The 16,792-nt window shown below is 55.0% G+C and overlaps 2 protein-coding genes and 1 long non-coding RNA gene across 3 annotated transcripts; 2 read left to right on the plus strand and 1 right to left on the minus strand.

Moving 5' to 3' along the window:
- Positions 1-1,095: 1,095 nt before the first annotated feature.
- Positions 1,096-5,025, minus strand: CALR (calreticulin). Its single transcript, XM_058727842.1, has 9 exons — positions 4,856-5,025; positions 4,383-4,484; positions 3,973-4,176; positions 3,440-3,534; positions 3,141-3,350; positions 2,948-3,061; positions 2,718-2,861; positions 1,971-2,063; positions 1,096-1,880 (listed from the first exon to the last, which is right to left on the minus strand). The coding sequence occupies exons 1-9, from the start codon at positions 4,944-4,946 to the stop codon at positions 1,680-1,682; spliced, it is 1,254 nt and encodes a 417-aa protein (XP_058583825.1). The 5' UTR covers positions 4,947-5,025; the 3' UTR covers positions 1,096-1,679.
- A 7-nt stretch (positions 5,026-5,032) lies between these two features.
- Positions 5,033-6,797, plus strand: LOC131510576 (uncharacterized). The gene is made up of 2 exons (XR_009261103.1): positions 5,033-5,442; positions 6,538-6,797. It is a non-coding gene; the product is annotated as an uncharacterized LOC131510576 (long non-coding RNA).
- Positions 6,798-8,083: 1,286 nt separating this feature from the next.
- FARSA (phenylalanyl-tRNA synthetase subunit alpha) lies at positions 8,084-16,792 on the plus strand. The gene is made up of 13 exons (XM_058727840.1): positions 8,084-8,645; positions 10,696-10,833; positions 10,916-11,014; positions 11,098-11,216; positions 12,636-12,728; positions 12,813-12,941; positions 13,018-13,133; positions 14,744-14,828; positions 14,924-15,023; positions 15,115-15,283; positions 15,386-15,463; positions 15,617-15,731; positions 16,385-16,792. Exons 1-13 carry the CDS (start codon positions 8,499-8,501, stop codon positions 16,521-16,523), a joined length of 1,527 nt encoding a protein of 508 aa, XP_058583823.1. The 5' UTR covers positions 8,084-8,498; the 3' UTR covers positions 16,524-16,792.

The raw sequence follows: 16,792 nt of genomic DNA on the forward strand, positions 1-16,792 counted from the left end.
CTTGAAGGATTGCTTAGCCTAAGCCGAATATGGTGTTTTGTGGGACTGGTTGGAAGCAAGGTTGGGCTTATCTCCCAGTTACTAGGTGGCCTTCCCATCCTGAATCACTTCCTGCCTCCAAACCTGCTCTTTGGTTTCCAAGCACTCAACCCAAGCGCAGCACCAGGCAGTTACCAGATACCTCAGGCATTGCTCAACTGTAACAAGGTCCTGCTGTTTTTCTCCTCTACAGCACACCAAGCCCAGATGTTTCCACCAGAGGCCAAGCCGTTGAGGACTTCTTGCCTCTCCCCTGCAACAAGGGACATGAGCTCCAGCCTACTTACAGGACTTCAGTGACAGCCTTGTGGTCCCCAACAAGAGATGAGCCTAGGAGAGCCTCAGAGGCCTAGACTTCCTTGACCGGTCATCTCTGTACCATCCCCCACCCCGTGGGACCATCTCTTTACCTCCAAGAATTTAAAGACCACCAGCAAAGTATTTACCACCTTTGAACCTATATAAAAGGAATAGCTTTTAACACCAGCTGAGACTTTTACAATGTGGTTAAGGGGCTCCTGGGTGGCTCAGTTGATGATGCACCCGACGGCTCAGGTCACCATCTTGCAGTTTAGGAGTTCGAGCCCTGTGTAGGGCTCCGTGCTGACGGCTGAGCCTGGAACCTGTTTTGGATTCTTTGTCTCCCTCTCTCTCTGTGCTGCCCCACCCCCCTCACTCATGCTCACTCTCTCAAAAATAAACATTAAAAAAAAGTTTTTTTTTTTTTAAGTATATATGGATGAGTGTCCAATGGATGGCATGAAATGGTGCTAAGGTGTGGGTTCATAGCCCTGCTCTATCTCTTACTGAATTCTGGCACACAGCCTCAAACCGAACTGGTATTAGAAACAAACACCCAATTCGGTGCAGAGACTCAACGAGTTCTCATGTGGAGTATCTGTAATGGCACTTAACAATTGCTCTCCTCGGATTGGTTTGGGGTTGTGGGGGTAAACAACAACTCCTATCACCTTATGGGACATTTAATCAACACTTCAGCTGCTGAAAAATGAGCCTTACTCGAGTCCCATCCCCCAGAAGGAAAAGACACAGGAGGAAGACACAAAACTTAATTTAATAGAAATTTTGTTTGTAGTTCTTACATTCTCAGTGTGACCCGAGCTGGAACCCACTGCCCCACCCAGAAGTGGCCCAGTCCTGGGAGCAGGGGAGGAAGGGAGGTGGTGGGTAGGGGTCAGAGCTCAGGCCCTAGGAGCCCTGTTCTTCCTCAGTGCTTGGGGGGGGCTGGGGATGCCACCCTCTTCTCCTGCCCCCCTCTGGGATCCAGGAAGGAGAGCAGATGGGAGTCTCGGGCCTGGGGCTTCTCCTCCACATTCCCCTGCCCCCTCAGGTTGGAGGGGAACTAAGGGATCTGGGGAGAGAAGGGGACAGAAGAAGGCAAAGATGTCAATCAAGAAAGAGGAGGATCAGGAATAAGGACTAAGGAGAATCAAAGACAAAACACCAGTTTAAAAAAAAAAAAAGGGGGGGGGGGGACAAAACCAAAATCCACCCCAAATCACAACCCGCCTGGAAAAAATGAAAGTTCTCCAGTCTCATAGAGACATTATTTGGCGCAGCCGGCTCTGCGGCGGGAGCGCTCAGGCCTCAGTCCAGCCCTGGAGGCGGTGGTGTGGCCCCTACAGCTCGTCCTTGGCCTGGCCAGTGGCAGCATCTTCCTCCTCCTCTTCCTCCTTCTCATCCTCGTCCTCGTCCTCCTCATCCTTGTCTTCCTCGTCTTCCTTGTCTGCCTCCTCCTCTTCCTTACGCTTCTTATCCTCCTCTTCCTCCTTTAGTCTCTGTTCCTCATCTTGCTTGTCCTTCATCTGCTTTTCCGCCGCCTGTACACACACCACACCCGTACTTCAGGGCCGGGCCCCCACCCACCAGACCTGCCCACCCCCAAGCCCAGGATCAGACCCTGGTCCCACCTTCGTGACACCCCAGGTCTCGTTTCCAAACTCCTCTGCATACGCCTCGTCGTTGGTGATGAGGAAGTTGTCAAAAATGGTGCCAGACTTGACCTGGGGGGCAGGAGGATGGGTAGGCGGGTGGTCAGAGGGGACAACACTCCCACCCCCTCTGTTCCCAGGACCACTACACAAGGCCCTTCACTTTCTTCATCTGTAAAATGGGGGCTCGGTCCCTTGTTCAAATATTTTTCCAGTACCTTCTACCACCCAGGCACCATCCTAGGCACAGAATATCTGTCAGTGAATAAAACGTCAACCTGGTCTCTCTAAAATTAATTTTCTTCCTTTGATTTTTTTCTAAAAGCCACATTTATTTACCTGTTTATTTATATTCTTTCAGCAAGCTCTATTCCTGACATGGAGCTTGAACTCATGCCCCCAAGTATCAAGAGTCGCATGCTCCACCAACCGAGCCAACCAAGCGTCGGTGAAACTAATTTTCTAATGGGGTAATCCAATTAACTTCTAGTTGTTGAGGACAGTTGAACAAGTTCCTTTGCATAAAGGGACTGAAAATGGTAGCTGGCACATAAATAAGCAAAACCTCAAAGAGAGTGCTATGAGCGCTCCATAAGACAGACCACGAAACTCTTCAGAAAAAGCACTACTTTTGGATCAGACCAGCTCGGGGTTGAATGCTACCGTCCCTTTCCTCCTGGGTGACCCTGAACCTGTGAAGTGCTCCAGGTATCCCCTCGGTCTCACCTGCCAGAGATCTAAGCCCAGGACAGCAAAGTTTTCATAGGCATAGATGTTGCTATCAGGGGAGTACTCGGGGTTGTCGATCTCTGGGTGGATCCAAGTGCCCTTGTAATCTGGGTTGTCGATCTGCCGGGGCTTCCACTCGCCCTGCAGAAGGGGAAGGTAACCAGTGGGTGAGTGGGGGTCAGCATACTCCCCACTGTGCGTCCCCCCAACCCCGCTCAGAGCCCCACCTTGTACTCAGGGTTCTGAATCACTGGTGGTTCCCACTCTCCGTCCATCTCTTCATCCCAGTCCTCTGGCTTTTTAGCATCAGGGTCAGGAATGTGCTCGGGTTTGTCCCAGTCCTGAAGGTACACAGAGAGGTCAGTCAACCCAGCTGTCCTCTACACCCTCCATGTAGGGAGAACCTGCCCAAACACCAACCTCAGGTTTGGAGTCTGTGGGGTCATCAATCTTGGCCCGCTCGTCCCAGTCTTCAGGCTTCGCAGCATCAGGATCCTTTATCTTCTTGGGAGGCAAGAAGTCCCAATCATCCTCCAAGGAGCCTGACTCCACCTGGCTGTTGTCGATCTTCACCTCATAGGTGTTATCCGGCCGCACAATCAGCGTATACAGGTGTGTGAATTCATCATCCTGAAGAGAGTGGGAGATGAGTGGCCCCGCCCACCAGGCTGGCCTCTGACACTCCCCTATGCGCCTTTTGTCACCACCCCCAGTCACACCTTGCAACGAATGTCCTTGTTGATCAGCACGTTCTTGCCCTTGTAGTTGAAGATGACATGAACCTTCTTGGTGCCAGGGCCACAGATATCCGGGCCTACGTGAAGAGTTGGTCCAGTTAGAACAAGAGGATGCCCACCGTAGCAAAGCTCCCTGCCCCCCCCTCCCCTTTACAAAGCAAGACTTGGTTCTTAAATACAGATCTGCAAAGGGTCACAACACAGGAATCAGCCTCTGACGGGCTCTAAGGGGCCGTAGGTGGCAACTTTCAAAAAGGAAATAACCAACCAACCAACCAGAGCTCTAGAATCTGATACAGCTAATATCAGGAAATAACTACATAAAACACCACAAATTAACAGTTTCACACCAACAAATAACAATGCAATCCTCTCGTTTCCCCTCCCAAGGCCAGCCTCAACTACATAAATACAGTCCATATCCTCAAAACTACCTGTCACCAGCTTTAAGGGTCCCTGACATTTAAGTCTCCCTGTAACTAATCAGAGGTCAGCACCAGGGCGGGGCCCCTCACCAAACATGATGTTGTATTCAGAGTCTCCGTGCATGTCCGTTTGGTCCAAGCCCTCTGGAAATAGCTTCACGTAGCCGCCCCCACAGTCGATGTTCTGCTCGTGTTTTACTGTGAACTGCACCACCAGCGTCTGGCCCTTGTTGCTAAAGGGCTCAAATCTAGCCGACAAGGCATAAAAGCGGGCATCCTGGCTTGTCTGCAGCCCTAGCAAGAGACCAGAGTGAGGTCATGGCTCAGCCCCAACCTCCATAGACCCTAAGTATTGGCCGTACAAACCACTGCCCCTTCCTCCCCCACTGCCCTGCTCATGGGGATCCCAGGCTGTGTCTGTCGTGTGCAAGAGCTTCCTCCAGGAAGTCCCCCTGAATCCGATCACCGCCCCCCCCCCCCCAGCTCCGCCAGGCTCTTACCTTTATCCTTTTCCTGGTCACCGTAGAACTTGCCGGAACTCAGAACAAATTTACCAAAATCTGACTTGTGTTTGGATTCAATCCAGCGGTCGGTCCACCCCTCTAGAGGATCAAAGGGGCAGGCTCAGTGCGGCCGTACTGACCCACTCCACCCCCACCGAATATCTGCCAGTAGCCTCAAACTGCTGCGGATTGGAAAAGGGTTGATAACCCCCGACTGCCCCCGCCCCAACCTCTAGTTTGACACTTCGGATGGCTTAAAGGATCCTCCGCCAAACCCTAACTCACGCCGCGAGAGTCCGCTGCACCCTCGACGCTCCCCAAGGGACACACAACGGAGGATCGTCTGCGGCTTTAGTCCCCGGAGGCCACCGTATTGGCCCTCTAAGCAGTAATTACAAGCGACAACGCAGATCTAGGCTGGGGGACCGCTTTCGTCGTCGCGGCGGCCTCGAGGCGGGACCAGGCCTTACCTCCGTCCAGAAACTGCTCCTTGAAGTAGACGGTGGGCTCGGCGGCGGCCAGGCCGAGGAGGCCGAGCAGCAGCGGCACGGGTAGCAGCATGGCGGGCCGAGGGGGCGGCGGCGCGCGGGCCCTTTAAACCTCTCCTCCGGCGGCGACTCTGCAGTAGGGACGGACGCTGCCGCCGGCCGCGCGTTTTTATACCCTACTGTCTCTCAAACCAACCTGGCCCGGCCTCTTGTCCCGCCCTCCGCACCTTATGATTGGTCAGTGGTCACGGCCCTGACTTTCCATTGGGTCCTTGTCGTCTGAGCAGGTTAGTATGTGCCTCGGAACGCAGGGTTCCCAGATGGCCGATTTCTATTGGCCATACAACTGGCCAATGAAGGACGACCACGCGTTGTGGGGGCCGCCCACCGATGTGGTGGGGGCCTCGAGCCCCTCTGGCCAGGTCATGTGACCAGACCTCGACCCAACCCCGCCCTAGCCCGCGCGCTTAGCTCCCGATCTGGGAGTTTAAAGAACGCGCGCGAGTGCCGCTGTCACTGCTCAGGACCAGGGTCCTGCCCCAGCTCGCCTTCTCTCGTCCCCTCTGCGGGTAAGGGTGGGCAAGGTTTTCCCAGCCACTTTCTACCCTGCAGTTGGGGAGCCCCTACTGACGCGTTCGCTCTCGCTCGTCCCCGCCCCGGGCCACGGTGGGGCAGAGGGCGCCTGAGCTCAGAGGCCGAGCCCTTGGGTCTTCACTTCATCCCGGTGCCACAGCCTTGCAGGCCGGAGAGTAAGATGTTAGCTCTCTCCTCTCTGGCCCCTAGTGCCCTGGCCGCCTGTCAGACTGCTGCTGTGTGACCGGGGCAAGTCACTTAGCATCTGAAGACACAGGAGCCTCTAAGAGGCTAGGAGGAGAAACTTTGGCTAGGGGCCGCCCTACAAAACCGCTTTCAGTGCTGTTAGGGTTGTCCTGGGACAGAGGGAAGGAAGCCCAGAAGGCTCCAAGATGTGACTATAGGCTGTGGTTCCCAGAGTGGGGTAGGGTTGTTCCTCTAATTGCGGCCTCTCCTTTACCCCTCCCTCAGCCAGTAAAGGGGTCGCTGCCTGTGGTCTCCCACAAACGGCCTGGCTTTTGCAATTAAACGGCTAAAGAAGAGAGGATGGGGGTTCCGTTGGGGAGGAAAAAAAGAGACAGATGGTGAGGAAGATAAAGTCCAAGGGAGATGGGCAGGACCCCTGAGTCTAGAGTCTTCTGAAGCCAAAGGCACGTGACTGACAGTGACAGACACCATCTCCCTGCCCCCAAGCTGCAGGAAGCAGGAAGGAAGGCTGGGGGTTTCCCAAACCCTGAGCAAACAGGCTCTGGACCTGGGAACGTGGGCTTGGAAGGGGGAATCCTGGCAAAAGCGGGGGGGGGGGGGGGGGTGCTTTGGGGATAGTGCTGGGGACTCAGAAAAGGGAGGAATAAGGAGTCTTGGAGAAGTTGGGGTTCTGCCCTGCCCCAGGCAGTATCCAGTATCAGCCAACCTGACCCCCCCACCAATCCCTGGTCATGAGGAGCCCCAATCTGGGGTGGCCACTGCAGGCCTGCCACTGACCCTCCAGCCTTCCCTCCCTCCCGCCATATGTCATGCACACATGAGCTTGGTGCTTCCTGCTCGATTGTAGACACTCTGACGGTCTTATTCACTTTATCATCCCCCAGTGTCTCTTGCAGCACCCGGCAGGCTTAAAACCTACTCGCTATGTGACAGAAAGAAGGAAAGGCTCTTGGAGGAATTCAATAAACAAAACAGGAAGAAAGTGCTTTGAAGCTAAGAAGGGACTTTGAGGGACACACATCCTGAATTTTCATCAGGAGCTTATCGTAGGGTCAGGATTGGGTGATGTGCGTAAACCCATTTTCCAGGCTCAAATAGTAATCGTGATGGTTAAATGAGTACAGGTGTTCTGCTTAGAATCGCACTTGTCACATGCTCCACACAGTTGACTCTTAGCAAGTACGTGTACGTGCGTGGGTAGTATTTTCACTTAAATAACCTGCGTTTATAGCATCTCTATCCAGGCAAGGAAACAGGCACAGAAGGATTAAGCGATTTGGGTGAGTGGCATAAATGGGATTAGCATCTACTTACACTGCCTACTATAATCTCCACTGGCCACACGTGACGGTGGACCATTTGAAATGTAGCTTGTCCCAACCGAGATGTGCCATAACCGTAAAAGCACTCATCAGATTCTGGACACTTAGTATGGAAAAAGAATGTGAAGTATTTCATTAGTAATTTTATAGTAAGTATGGAAATAATCATTTGGACCTGGCAAGTTTGGTAAATTCTTCCAATTAATTTCACCCACTTTGTTTTTGACACTGCTACTAGAAAGCTTAAAATCAGATTTGTGTCCCGCATTCTATCTCTATGGGCCAGAAGTGGTTTCGAGTATGCATTATTGCCCTGACACTGATCTTCTCCGGGCATTCGGGGATGGGGGGTGGGATCGGAGGTGTTTATAGTTTCTGGCACTATCTCTAGCAACTGTTTGTTGCTAGAACGTACCACCCTCTGGAGCCTCCATTTTCACATTTGTGAAATGGCGATGATGTCAATATCTGTATCAAAGTTTTTGGGAAAATGAAAAAACACACCTGAAGCACTTAGCACTGGGCAGAGCACACAGGGATGTCCATGTAGGTTAGCTGCTACCTTGACTGTAACTATTTTTAGTTGACTCCCTCTCCCCTTTGTATATAAGGATAGTCCCTACCTCGTCTCCCTTTAAAAACTTAAAAGGGCGCCTGAGTGTCTTAGGTAAGTGTCTGACTCTTGCTATTGGCTCAGGTCATGATCTCACAGCTTGTGGGAAAGAGCCCAGCCAGGCTCTGCGCTGACAGTGTGGAGCCTGCTTGGGATTCTCTCTCCCTCTCTCTCCCCACCCCTCCCCCCCCCCCACTGTTTGTTTTCTCTCTCTTAAAAATAAACACTAGGGGCGCCTGGGTGGCGCAGTCGGTTAAGCGTCCGACTTCAGCCAGGTCACGATCTCGCGGTCCGGTCCGTGAGTTCGAGCCCCGCGTCAGGCTCTGGGCTGATGGCTCGGAGCCTGGAGCCTGTTTCCGATTCTGTGTCTCCCTCTCTCTCTGCCCCTCCCCCGTTCATGCTCTGTCTCTCTCTGTCCCAAAAATAAAAAAAAAAATAAAAAACGTTGAAAAAAAAAATTAAAAAAAAAAACACTAAAAATTAAGGGGGGGGGGGACCTTAAAAGTAGTTGACCAGGGAATGACTGTCCCTGAAGCCCACCACCTACAGCCCTCCCACAGGCCAATACAGAAAGGCAGGGGCCTCCTGGGCACAGAGAGACAGAAGTCCAAGGTCACACCGCCTGCTGGAGGTGGGGCTGGGTGACACTTAAAACAACTCTGTGATTCTGTCCTTGAGGTTTGCAATTTGGCCTCTCTAGTCCACCAGACACCACTATTCCAGCTAGGGTGGAGGTGGGCACGGTGTCCCTCCCACCCCCTAAGGATCCAGCGCCACACTGAAGATGGCGGCATTCTGAGCCCGGCACAAGGTCCGCCACGCTCAAGATGGCGACACACACTCCCGGCGCCGGTTCCGGTTCCGGTTGTTCAGGCTCCGGCGGGATACGCCGAGCACGCTGGGCACAGCCATGGCGGACGGCCCGGTGGCGGAGGTGTTGCTGAGGCAGCTGGCGGCGGCCGATGGCGGCCTGGACAGCGCGGAGCTGGCGGCTAAGCTGGGCATGGAGCACCAGGCAGTGGTGGGCGCCGTGAAGAGCCTGCAGGCGCTGGGAGAGGTAAGTCGGGCCCGTGATGCCTGGCCTTCTCGCTTTTGTACCTGCAGTCCTCTTGCCTGGAAGGCACTGCTTCTTGAGGAGTCCTTCAGGAGTCCATCCTGGGGTGCGCGGGCAGGGAGTCGGAAACAAGTGAGAGCCCGGGAGAGCTGACGTTCCGTTCGCAGTAAATGTCCATTGAGAGAGAGTTGGCGGGGGCGAGGGGCACGATGGTGGACCAGGAAGAGGCGGTTCCTGCCCTCGCGGAGATTGCGATCTAATGAGGGAGACCCTCAGGTGACCTGCAGAGTGATGGAGGAAGCACAGGCAACCCAGAGGTGACAGCTGGCCCAGCCTGGGGAGTCAAAGAGAACGTCCTGGAGGAGGTGGCAGCCGAGTCGGGCCTCTGCACTGAGGAGGAAAGCTTCAGGATCAATGGTGGGAACGGGAAACAGGCGTAGAAAGGCATTAGTAGAGCCAAAACTTACAAGGCCTCGTAGGTCTTTATCTCATGGGGGTACTGGGGGAGCTGGAACCAGTCAGATGTATGTGCTGTCTGCATCACTTTGGGGAAGGATTGGCAGGGGCAGGACTGGTGGTGAGGGGAGGAAGGCAGAGGCTGGCACATCCCCAGGGTAGAGGGCATGGTGTCTGGCTGTAGGGAGGCGGGTGGAAGGGAGAGGGGATTCCTGGCAAGGCAGGGGGAGCGTGGATGAAGCCCAGCCTTTTTGACTTGGACAAGTGAAAGGTGATAGAGCCATAAGAGGAGATTCCGAGAGGCCTGTAGGCCCCCCAGGAGGCTGGATCCTCAAGGCTAGGAATCAGAAAATATAACTGGGGTATGTATTCATTGAGCTCATATTCTGTGCCCCACTTTGGTCTCAACTTCATTTATCATCTAGTCCTTGCCATAACCGGAGCATGATAGGACTGTTACGCCCGCTTTGCAGATGTGACAGTTTCTGAGCACTGGTCGGTAACTTGATCAGCGTCATGAGAAGGGACAGGCAAACCTGGATTTGAAATTAAGCATTCAGGGGAGCCTGGGTGGCTCAGTCGAACATCTGACTTCGGCACAGGTCATAATCTCCTGGTTCACGAGTTTGAGCTCCACATCTGGCTCTGTGCTTACAGCTCAGGGCTTGGACCCTGCTTCGGATTCCGTGTCTCCCTCTCTCTCTCTGCCCCTCCCCAGCTCGTGCTATGTCTCTCTCTCAACAATGAATAAACATTAGCAAAATTTTTAAAAGACAAAGAAATTGAGTATTCAGGCTGCAGATCCTGAGGTTATCAGTGCAGGAAAGGTATCTTGGGTGGGGTGACAGTACCTTGTTTGATGTGGAATTGACTTGTGCTGGTCACAGAAGGTTAAATAGTGGCTATTTAATGTGGTTCAGTCTAACAGCAGAGATGGTAATAACAACGATAGGAACAGTGGTTAGGATTTATGCAGCATTTGCTGCTTACTGAATGCGTTACTTGTCAAGAAAACTTCCTGTGGTAGAGCCCATCACACCCTTCTCTTGTGGATAAGAAAACTTGCTCAGGGAAGTTTAACAACTTTCCCAAGTTCACACAGGGAGTGAGGAGCAGAGCTGGGAATTAGAATGAAAAGGGAGCTAAGCCCTATGGGCCCCAGCCGGCCTTGCCCCTCTTTACATGACCTGGACCCATCCTTACCATGGAGCTTTGGGTCCCTGTGTGTAATGTGGACACGGAGGCCCTTCTCTGACACTCCGGGCGCTGAGATGTGAACACGTCAAATGTGGAGACAAGTCAATTCACCTGGGACCTTAAAAATCTTTCTTGGATTCGAAAGCAGTCGGGTTTATTTTTTGGCTAGGTAGCATTCTTAGCACTTTACCTCACTCTGGGAGGTGTGAGCCATCTCTCATTATCTGCATGTTACAGAAGGGAAACTGAGGCTCAGCAAGGGGCAGTCACTCAGCTGGGAAGTGGTGCAGCTCGGATGTGAGGCAGGCTTCGGGCACTCTGCAAGCCCAGTGCTGCGGTGAGGGCGTGCCTGGCTCTGAACCCTGTCTCTGTGCGTGCCCCCTCCCCCATTTCCCTGCAGATCATTGAGGCTGAGCTACGTTCCACCAAGCGCTGGGAGCTTACCGCTGAGGGCGAGGAGATAGCCCGGGAGGGCAGCCATGAGGCCCGGGTGTTTCGCAGCATCCCCCCGGAGGGCCTGGCCCAGAGCGAGCTTATGGTAAGGGCCTAGGGACAAGGCCCAGGGAGGTGACGGGGTCAGGTGGCCCCATGCTCCACTTACTGTGGCCTTACTCCCCCAGCGACTGCCCAGCGGCAAGGTGGGCTTCAGCAAGGCCATGTCCAACAAGTGGATCCGCGTGGATAAGAGTGCAGCTGATGGGCCCCGTGTGTTCCGAGTGGTGAGTCCCTGCGTACAGGCAGGCAGGTGTGCACATGGGCACCTGGCCTTCACAGTGCCTCACCCCTGTCATCATCACGGCAGGTGGACAGCATGGAGGACGAGGTGCAGCGGCGGCTCCAACTGGTCCAGGGTGGGCAGGCTGAGAAGCTGGGTGAGAAGGAAAGGAGTGAGCTCAGGAAGAGGAAACTGCTGACGGAAGTGTGAGTGGGTGCCCCCTTTCCATCAGCCATCACCTGTGTGGCCCCGGAGGAATGGGGGGAGGGAGCCGTCCTGCCCACACTGGGGCAGTGCTGTCAGTGTCCTCCAAGCTGTGTTTTACCCTATGGTTGTCAAGCACTCATGCCAGGTTCATGCCGCCTCAGGGCCTTTGCTCATGCCACGAGTTCTGCCGAGAACTGTCTTCTCTTTTTTTTTTTTTTAATTTTTTTTAACGTTTATTTATTTTTGAGACAGAGAGAGACAGAGCGTGAACGAGGGGAGGGTCAGAGAGAGAGGGAGACACAGAATCCGAAACAGGCTCCAGGCTCTGAGTGGTCAGCACAGAGAGCCTGACGTGGGGCTTGAACTCACAGACCGAGAGATCATGACCTGAGCCGAAGTCGGATGCTTAACCGACTGAGCCACCCAGGCGCCCCGAGAGAACTGTCTTCTCTTAAGCCAAGCTTGCGCATCACACCTGTGCCTGTGTGTCACCTTAAAGAGGCCATCCTGACACCGATCTCTCCCTTTGAGTTGCGTAAAAGCTGCTGGCTTATACTTTCCATTCTGGGTGCCATGTTTATTTCCTTTACGGCTCTGATTTCAGTGTCTGAAATTGATTGAATGCTGGGACCTGCACAGGCTGGGGGCTCTGCTCTCACAGGGCTGATGTACCCTTTGAGCAGGTACCAAGTGGCATAGTGGTGATGAGAACACAGACTGGAGGAGGGCTGCCCAATCCAGGTCCGGGCTCCTGGCACTCACTGGTTGGGTGACCTTTGCCAAAGCATTGGATCTTTCTGGGCCTCAGGTTCCCCATCTGTAAAATGACCTCTTTTCACAAAGTAGCGGGATGATTGCAGTGGAAGAGAAAAGAGCCTGGCACGAGATAAACCCTTGAGACTTGACCTATTATTCTTACTCAGCTGGGTGCTTAAGTACCTTGAACAGGTCCTGGCACATAGTAGATTCTCGTTAAGTGCTTGTTGAACGAATAAGTGAACGGGCACAGCAATGTAGGTGTGGGCCAAATAAGAGAGTTTCCGGTGACGATAAATGTTGGGAAGAAAATAAAGTGGAGCGACTGAGTGGGGAGTGTTGGGGTCAGCCTCAGATAGGAGTTCAAGGGAAACCTCTGGAAAGAGGTGACAGTGGGCAGGGGCGCCTGGGTGGCGCAGTCGGTTAAGCGTCCGACTTCAGCCAGGTCACGATCTCGCGGTCCGTGAGTTTGAGCCCCGCGTCAGGCTCTGGGCTGATGGCTCGGAGCCTGGAGCCTGTTTCCGATTCTGTGTCTCCCTCTCTCTCTGCCCCTCCCCCGTTCATGCTCTGTCTCTCTGTCCCAAAAATAAAAAAAAAAAAAAAAAAAAGTGGAAAAAAAAAAGAGGTGACAGTGGGCAACCCCTCCTCTCCTCTGGCCTCAGGACCCTGAAGACCTACTGGGTGAGCAAAGGCAGTGCCTTCAGCACCAGCATCTCCAAACAGGAGACGGAGCTGAGCCCAGAGATGATCTCCAGGTAGGGAGTGGCCCCAGGGACTGGGGTAGGTCGGGGAGGGAGGGCAGCCCTCACCAGGCCCCTGTGCCCTGCATCCTCTGACAGCGGCTCCTGGCGGGACCGGCCCTTCAAGCCGTACAATTTCTTGGCCCATGGCGTCCTCCCAGATAGCGGCCACCTGCACCCTCTGCTCAAGGTCCGCACGCAGTTCCGGCAGATCTTCCTGGAGATGGGGTGAGCACAGGGCCGGGGGTGGGGCCGGCCCAGCCACAGGGCGCAGGCCAGACGGTCAGGCTTCATCTCCCTCCAGGTTCACGGAGATGCCGACCGACAACTTCATCGAGAGCTCCTTCTGGAACTTTGATGCACTTTTCCAGCCCCAGCAGCACCCAGCACGTGACCAACACGACACCTTCTTCCTTCGAGGTAGGTGGGGTGGGCGCCACCATCAGAGGCGCCAGGCCCGGGCAGAACTTTTTGGAGTGGTGTACTTACTTTACGGAATAAACTGCATCCTCGCTGTGGCCCGCTGGGCCCGTTGACCTCTGTGACTTCCTCCCACGTCCTGTCCTGCCCACTTCGTGGCCCTGGCCCATGCTGCCAGGCAGCTCTCGGCCAAGGACCATCTTCTCCCAGGTCTTCGAGGTGGGCTGCAGCATCAGACCTCTGCTAACGTGTCACCTCATAGAGGCCACCTTGACATGCCTTTGTCCCCCCAAGTTCAAAACATCCCTTGTCCCTAGTTTCTAAGCTTGGTTCCCATTTTTTTCTTTTTTTCGCAGTGCTTAGTACTGTCTGAAATTGAATGACTTTCCACAGTGATTGTCATCGTCCCGCGCAGGAAGGCAGGGGAGGCCACTGAGTTGGGTGCCTGTTACCCGGCCAGGAGCAACAGTAGCATTGCTGTCATAGTTACCATGGCCCCCAAAACTTAAGTACTCACCATACGCCAGCCGCTGTTCTAATTCTCCTGCCAATTGTAGGAAGTACCGCTGTTAGGTCTCTTTTATAAACGAGGAAAGCGGGGTTCAGAGAAGGAACATCGCCTGCCAGGGTCACACGGCTTATAAGCAGTGAAGCTGGGATTTGATGTCAGGCTTTTCAGGTGCACCAAAATGATGTTTCTGGAAAGGGATCTTAAGAATTCGCATATTCACACAACAAGTGATTGTTCGGCCTCTCCTGTGTGCCAGGATCTTTATTAAACACCTGGGTTACCGCAGGGCGCCTGGGTGGCTCAGTCGGTTGAGCGTCCGACTTCGGCTCAGGTCACGATCTCGAGCTCCGTGGGCTCGGGCCCCACATCGGGCTCTGTGCTGACAGCTCAGAGCCTGGAGCCCGTTTCAGATTCTGTGTCTCCCTCTCTCTCTGACCCTCCCCTGTTCGTGCTCTGTCTCTCTCTGTCTCAAAAATAAAATGTTAAAAAAAAATTTTAATAAACACCTGGGTTACAGCTATGAATGAAACCAGTTCTTGCCCTGGTGAGACTTGCATCCTTGTAGGACAGATGTATGTCAAATTCCGAGTCCTATGTAAATGCAGTCATGCAAGGTGGCAGTGAACACACTGGAACCTGGCATGGAGGGGAAGGAGCTGTCCATTTAAAATCAGGCCTTTGTTTAAGTAAAGGCCAAAGGACAGAAGGGAGAGAACCATATCTGGGAAGGAAAGTTCCAGGAGAGAATGGCCAGTGCAAAGGCCCTGAGGCTGGGATGTGCCTGGTATGCTGACGTATCAGCTGGGAGGCCCTGTGACTGGAGGGAGTGATCAGTTAGGAAGGAATGGGAGGTGACAGGACCGCATCACCAGAGAGCGAGCTTCGTCATCTCCCCCCATCCCACCCCCACCCCCACCCCCACCCCCAGGGAGACGGAGGGCTCTGGGCAGAGGAAGGATGTGACTGGGATGTTCGCCAGCACCCTCTGGCTGCCGTGGGTGGCGAGGGTGGGAGCTGCACGTGTTGCTGTGTGTCCTCTGTGCAGTGGCTGTTTGAGAAATGCTCCTTGACTGACCAGGTGATGCTCTGTCCTGCCCAGATCCAGCTGAGGCCCTGCAGCTTCCGATGGACTACGTCCATCGGGTCAAGCGGACCCACTCTCAGGGTGGCTACGGCTCACAGGGGTGAGGCAGGCCCAGGGCTTCGGGGTGCCGGGATGGGGGAAGAAGGTCGGGGACCTGAAGGCCGCAACGTGGACTTGCCATTTGTCCTCCTGAAGGTACAAGTACAACTGGAAGCTGGAAGAGGCCCGGAAAACCCTGCTGCGCACGCACACCACGTCCGCCAGTGCCCGCGCCCTCTACCGCCTGGCCCAGAAGGTGCAGCTCAGCCTGGGCAGTGGGGGAGGCTGGGGGCTGTCCTGCCGACCTTCTGACCTACTCCCGGGCCTGGCCTGCCTGTCGCCCCCAGAAGCCCTTCACACCGGCCAAGTACTTCTCCATCGATCGTGTGTTCCGAAACGAGACCCTAGATGCCACACACCTGGCCGAGTTCCACCAGATCGAGGGCGTGGTGGCCGACCACGGCCTCACCCTAGGCCACCTCATGGGCGTCCTGCGGGAGTTCTTCACGAAGCTGGGTAGGCAGGCGGGGCCACGGTGGGCGGTGTTAGTGGGGCCGAGGAGGCCATGGGCGCCAGGCTCATCTTCCACTCCCCTGTTCCCCTGCTTCCCCTGCCCAGGTATCACCCAGCTGCGCTTCAAGCCGGCCTACAACCCCTACACGGAGCCCAGCATGGAGGTGTTCAGCTACCACCAAGGTCAGGGCAGAACCTGGCCCTGGGAGGGGGAGGGATGTCTCAGGCTGCCCGCGCCCAGCCCGGGTCCCTTTCGCTGCCAAGCCCACTCCCAAGCTCACTGCCAGACCCAGCGTCATCCACACGATCTGCCCTGTCCTTCTCCTGCCCCTACAGGCCTGAGGAAGTGGGTGGAAGTCGGGAATTCTGGGATCTTCCGCCCCGAGATGCTGCTGCCCATGGGACTCCCCGAGAACGTGTCCGTCATTGCTTGGGGCCTCTCCCTGGAGCGGTGAGTGCCCAGACCACTCAGGGTGTCTGACTTGACGGGCCCGGGGCCTGCAGACCTCCAGCACCATCCATCTATTCACTCAGTAAGCCTTTAGTGAGCATCCGCTGTATGCTTGGTCCTGTGCTATGAGGATGCCTCTGTGAAGTTAGGGTCGTAGTGCAGTGAAAAGGATGATGATTAGTAAGATACATAAGTAAATCGAACAGGTAAAGTCTGGAGTGTGTCTGAGGCCAGTAAGTGCTGTAGAGAAAATGCAGCAGGGAGGACTAAGGAGACATAGTTGTCAGGGAAGGCTTCGAGGAAGAGGCGGTATCTGAGCAGAGACTGGAGGTGAATGGAGTAAGCCAGGGGAATATTGGGAAGGGTGTTCAGTCAGCAGGAACAGGCAGTGCAAAGGCCCTGAGGCGGGAATGTGCGTGCTGTGTTTGGAGAACACTGAGAAGGTCCGGGCGGCTGGAGGGAGTGAGTCAGTAGAGTGAGATGAGATGAGGGTGGGAAAGGGGCAGGACACAGGACACGCCAGGGCCTCGTGAGCCCTGGGAGCAACTCGAGCTTTTAGTCGAAGGAGATGGGAGCCATCGGAGAGGGTGTGGCCAGAGGAGAGCGTGACCTGACGTGGCGTTAAAACTGCTTCCTCCCCTCCCCGCCCAAAGCCCAACGATGATCAAATACGGCATCAACAACATCCGGGAGCTGGTGGGCCACAAGGTGAACCTGCAGATGGTGTACGACAGCCCCCTGTGCCGCCTAGACGCTGAGCCGGGGCCCCCACGGACTCAGGGCACCGCATGACGTGGACCGCCCTGGGATAGCCCGCCTCCCCTGAGCCCCTGCCGTCCAGCCCCTTTGCATCCCTGCCAGTGACCCTCTCGTATTTATGAGGCCTCTGTGAGGCCATCCCCCCCCCCCCCCATCCCTGGTAGCTCCTCTTTCCCCCTCTGCCCCACGGTCGCGGGGGGGAGGGGGGGGGAGGGGGCAGGTCGCAGGTATGATCTATGAAGGTGGGCCCTAGGGAGCCCTGCAGGCCAGCTGCTGGCTAATAAAGTGGGCATTTGTCTTCA

This window comes from Neofelis nebulosa, chromosome 4, assembly GCF_028018385.1.
Source record: "Neofelis nebulosa isolate mNeoNeb1 chromosome 4, mNeoNeb1.pri, whole genome shotgun sequence".
Classification (NCBI taxonomy): domain Eukaryota; kingdom Metazoa; phylum Chordata; class Mammalia; order Carnivora; family Felidae; genus Neofelis; species Neofelis nebulosa.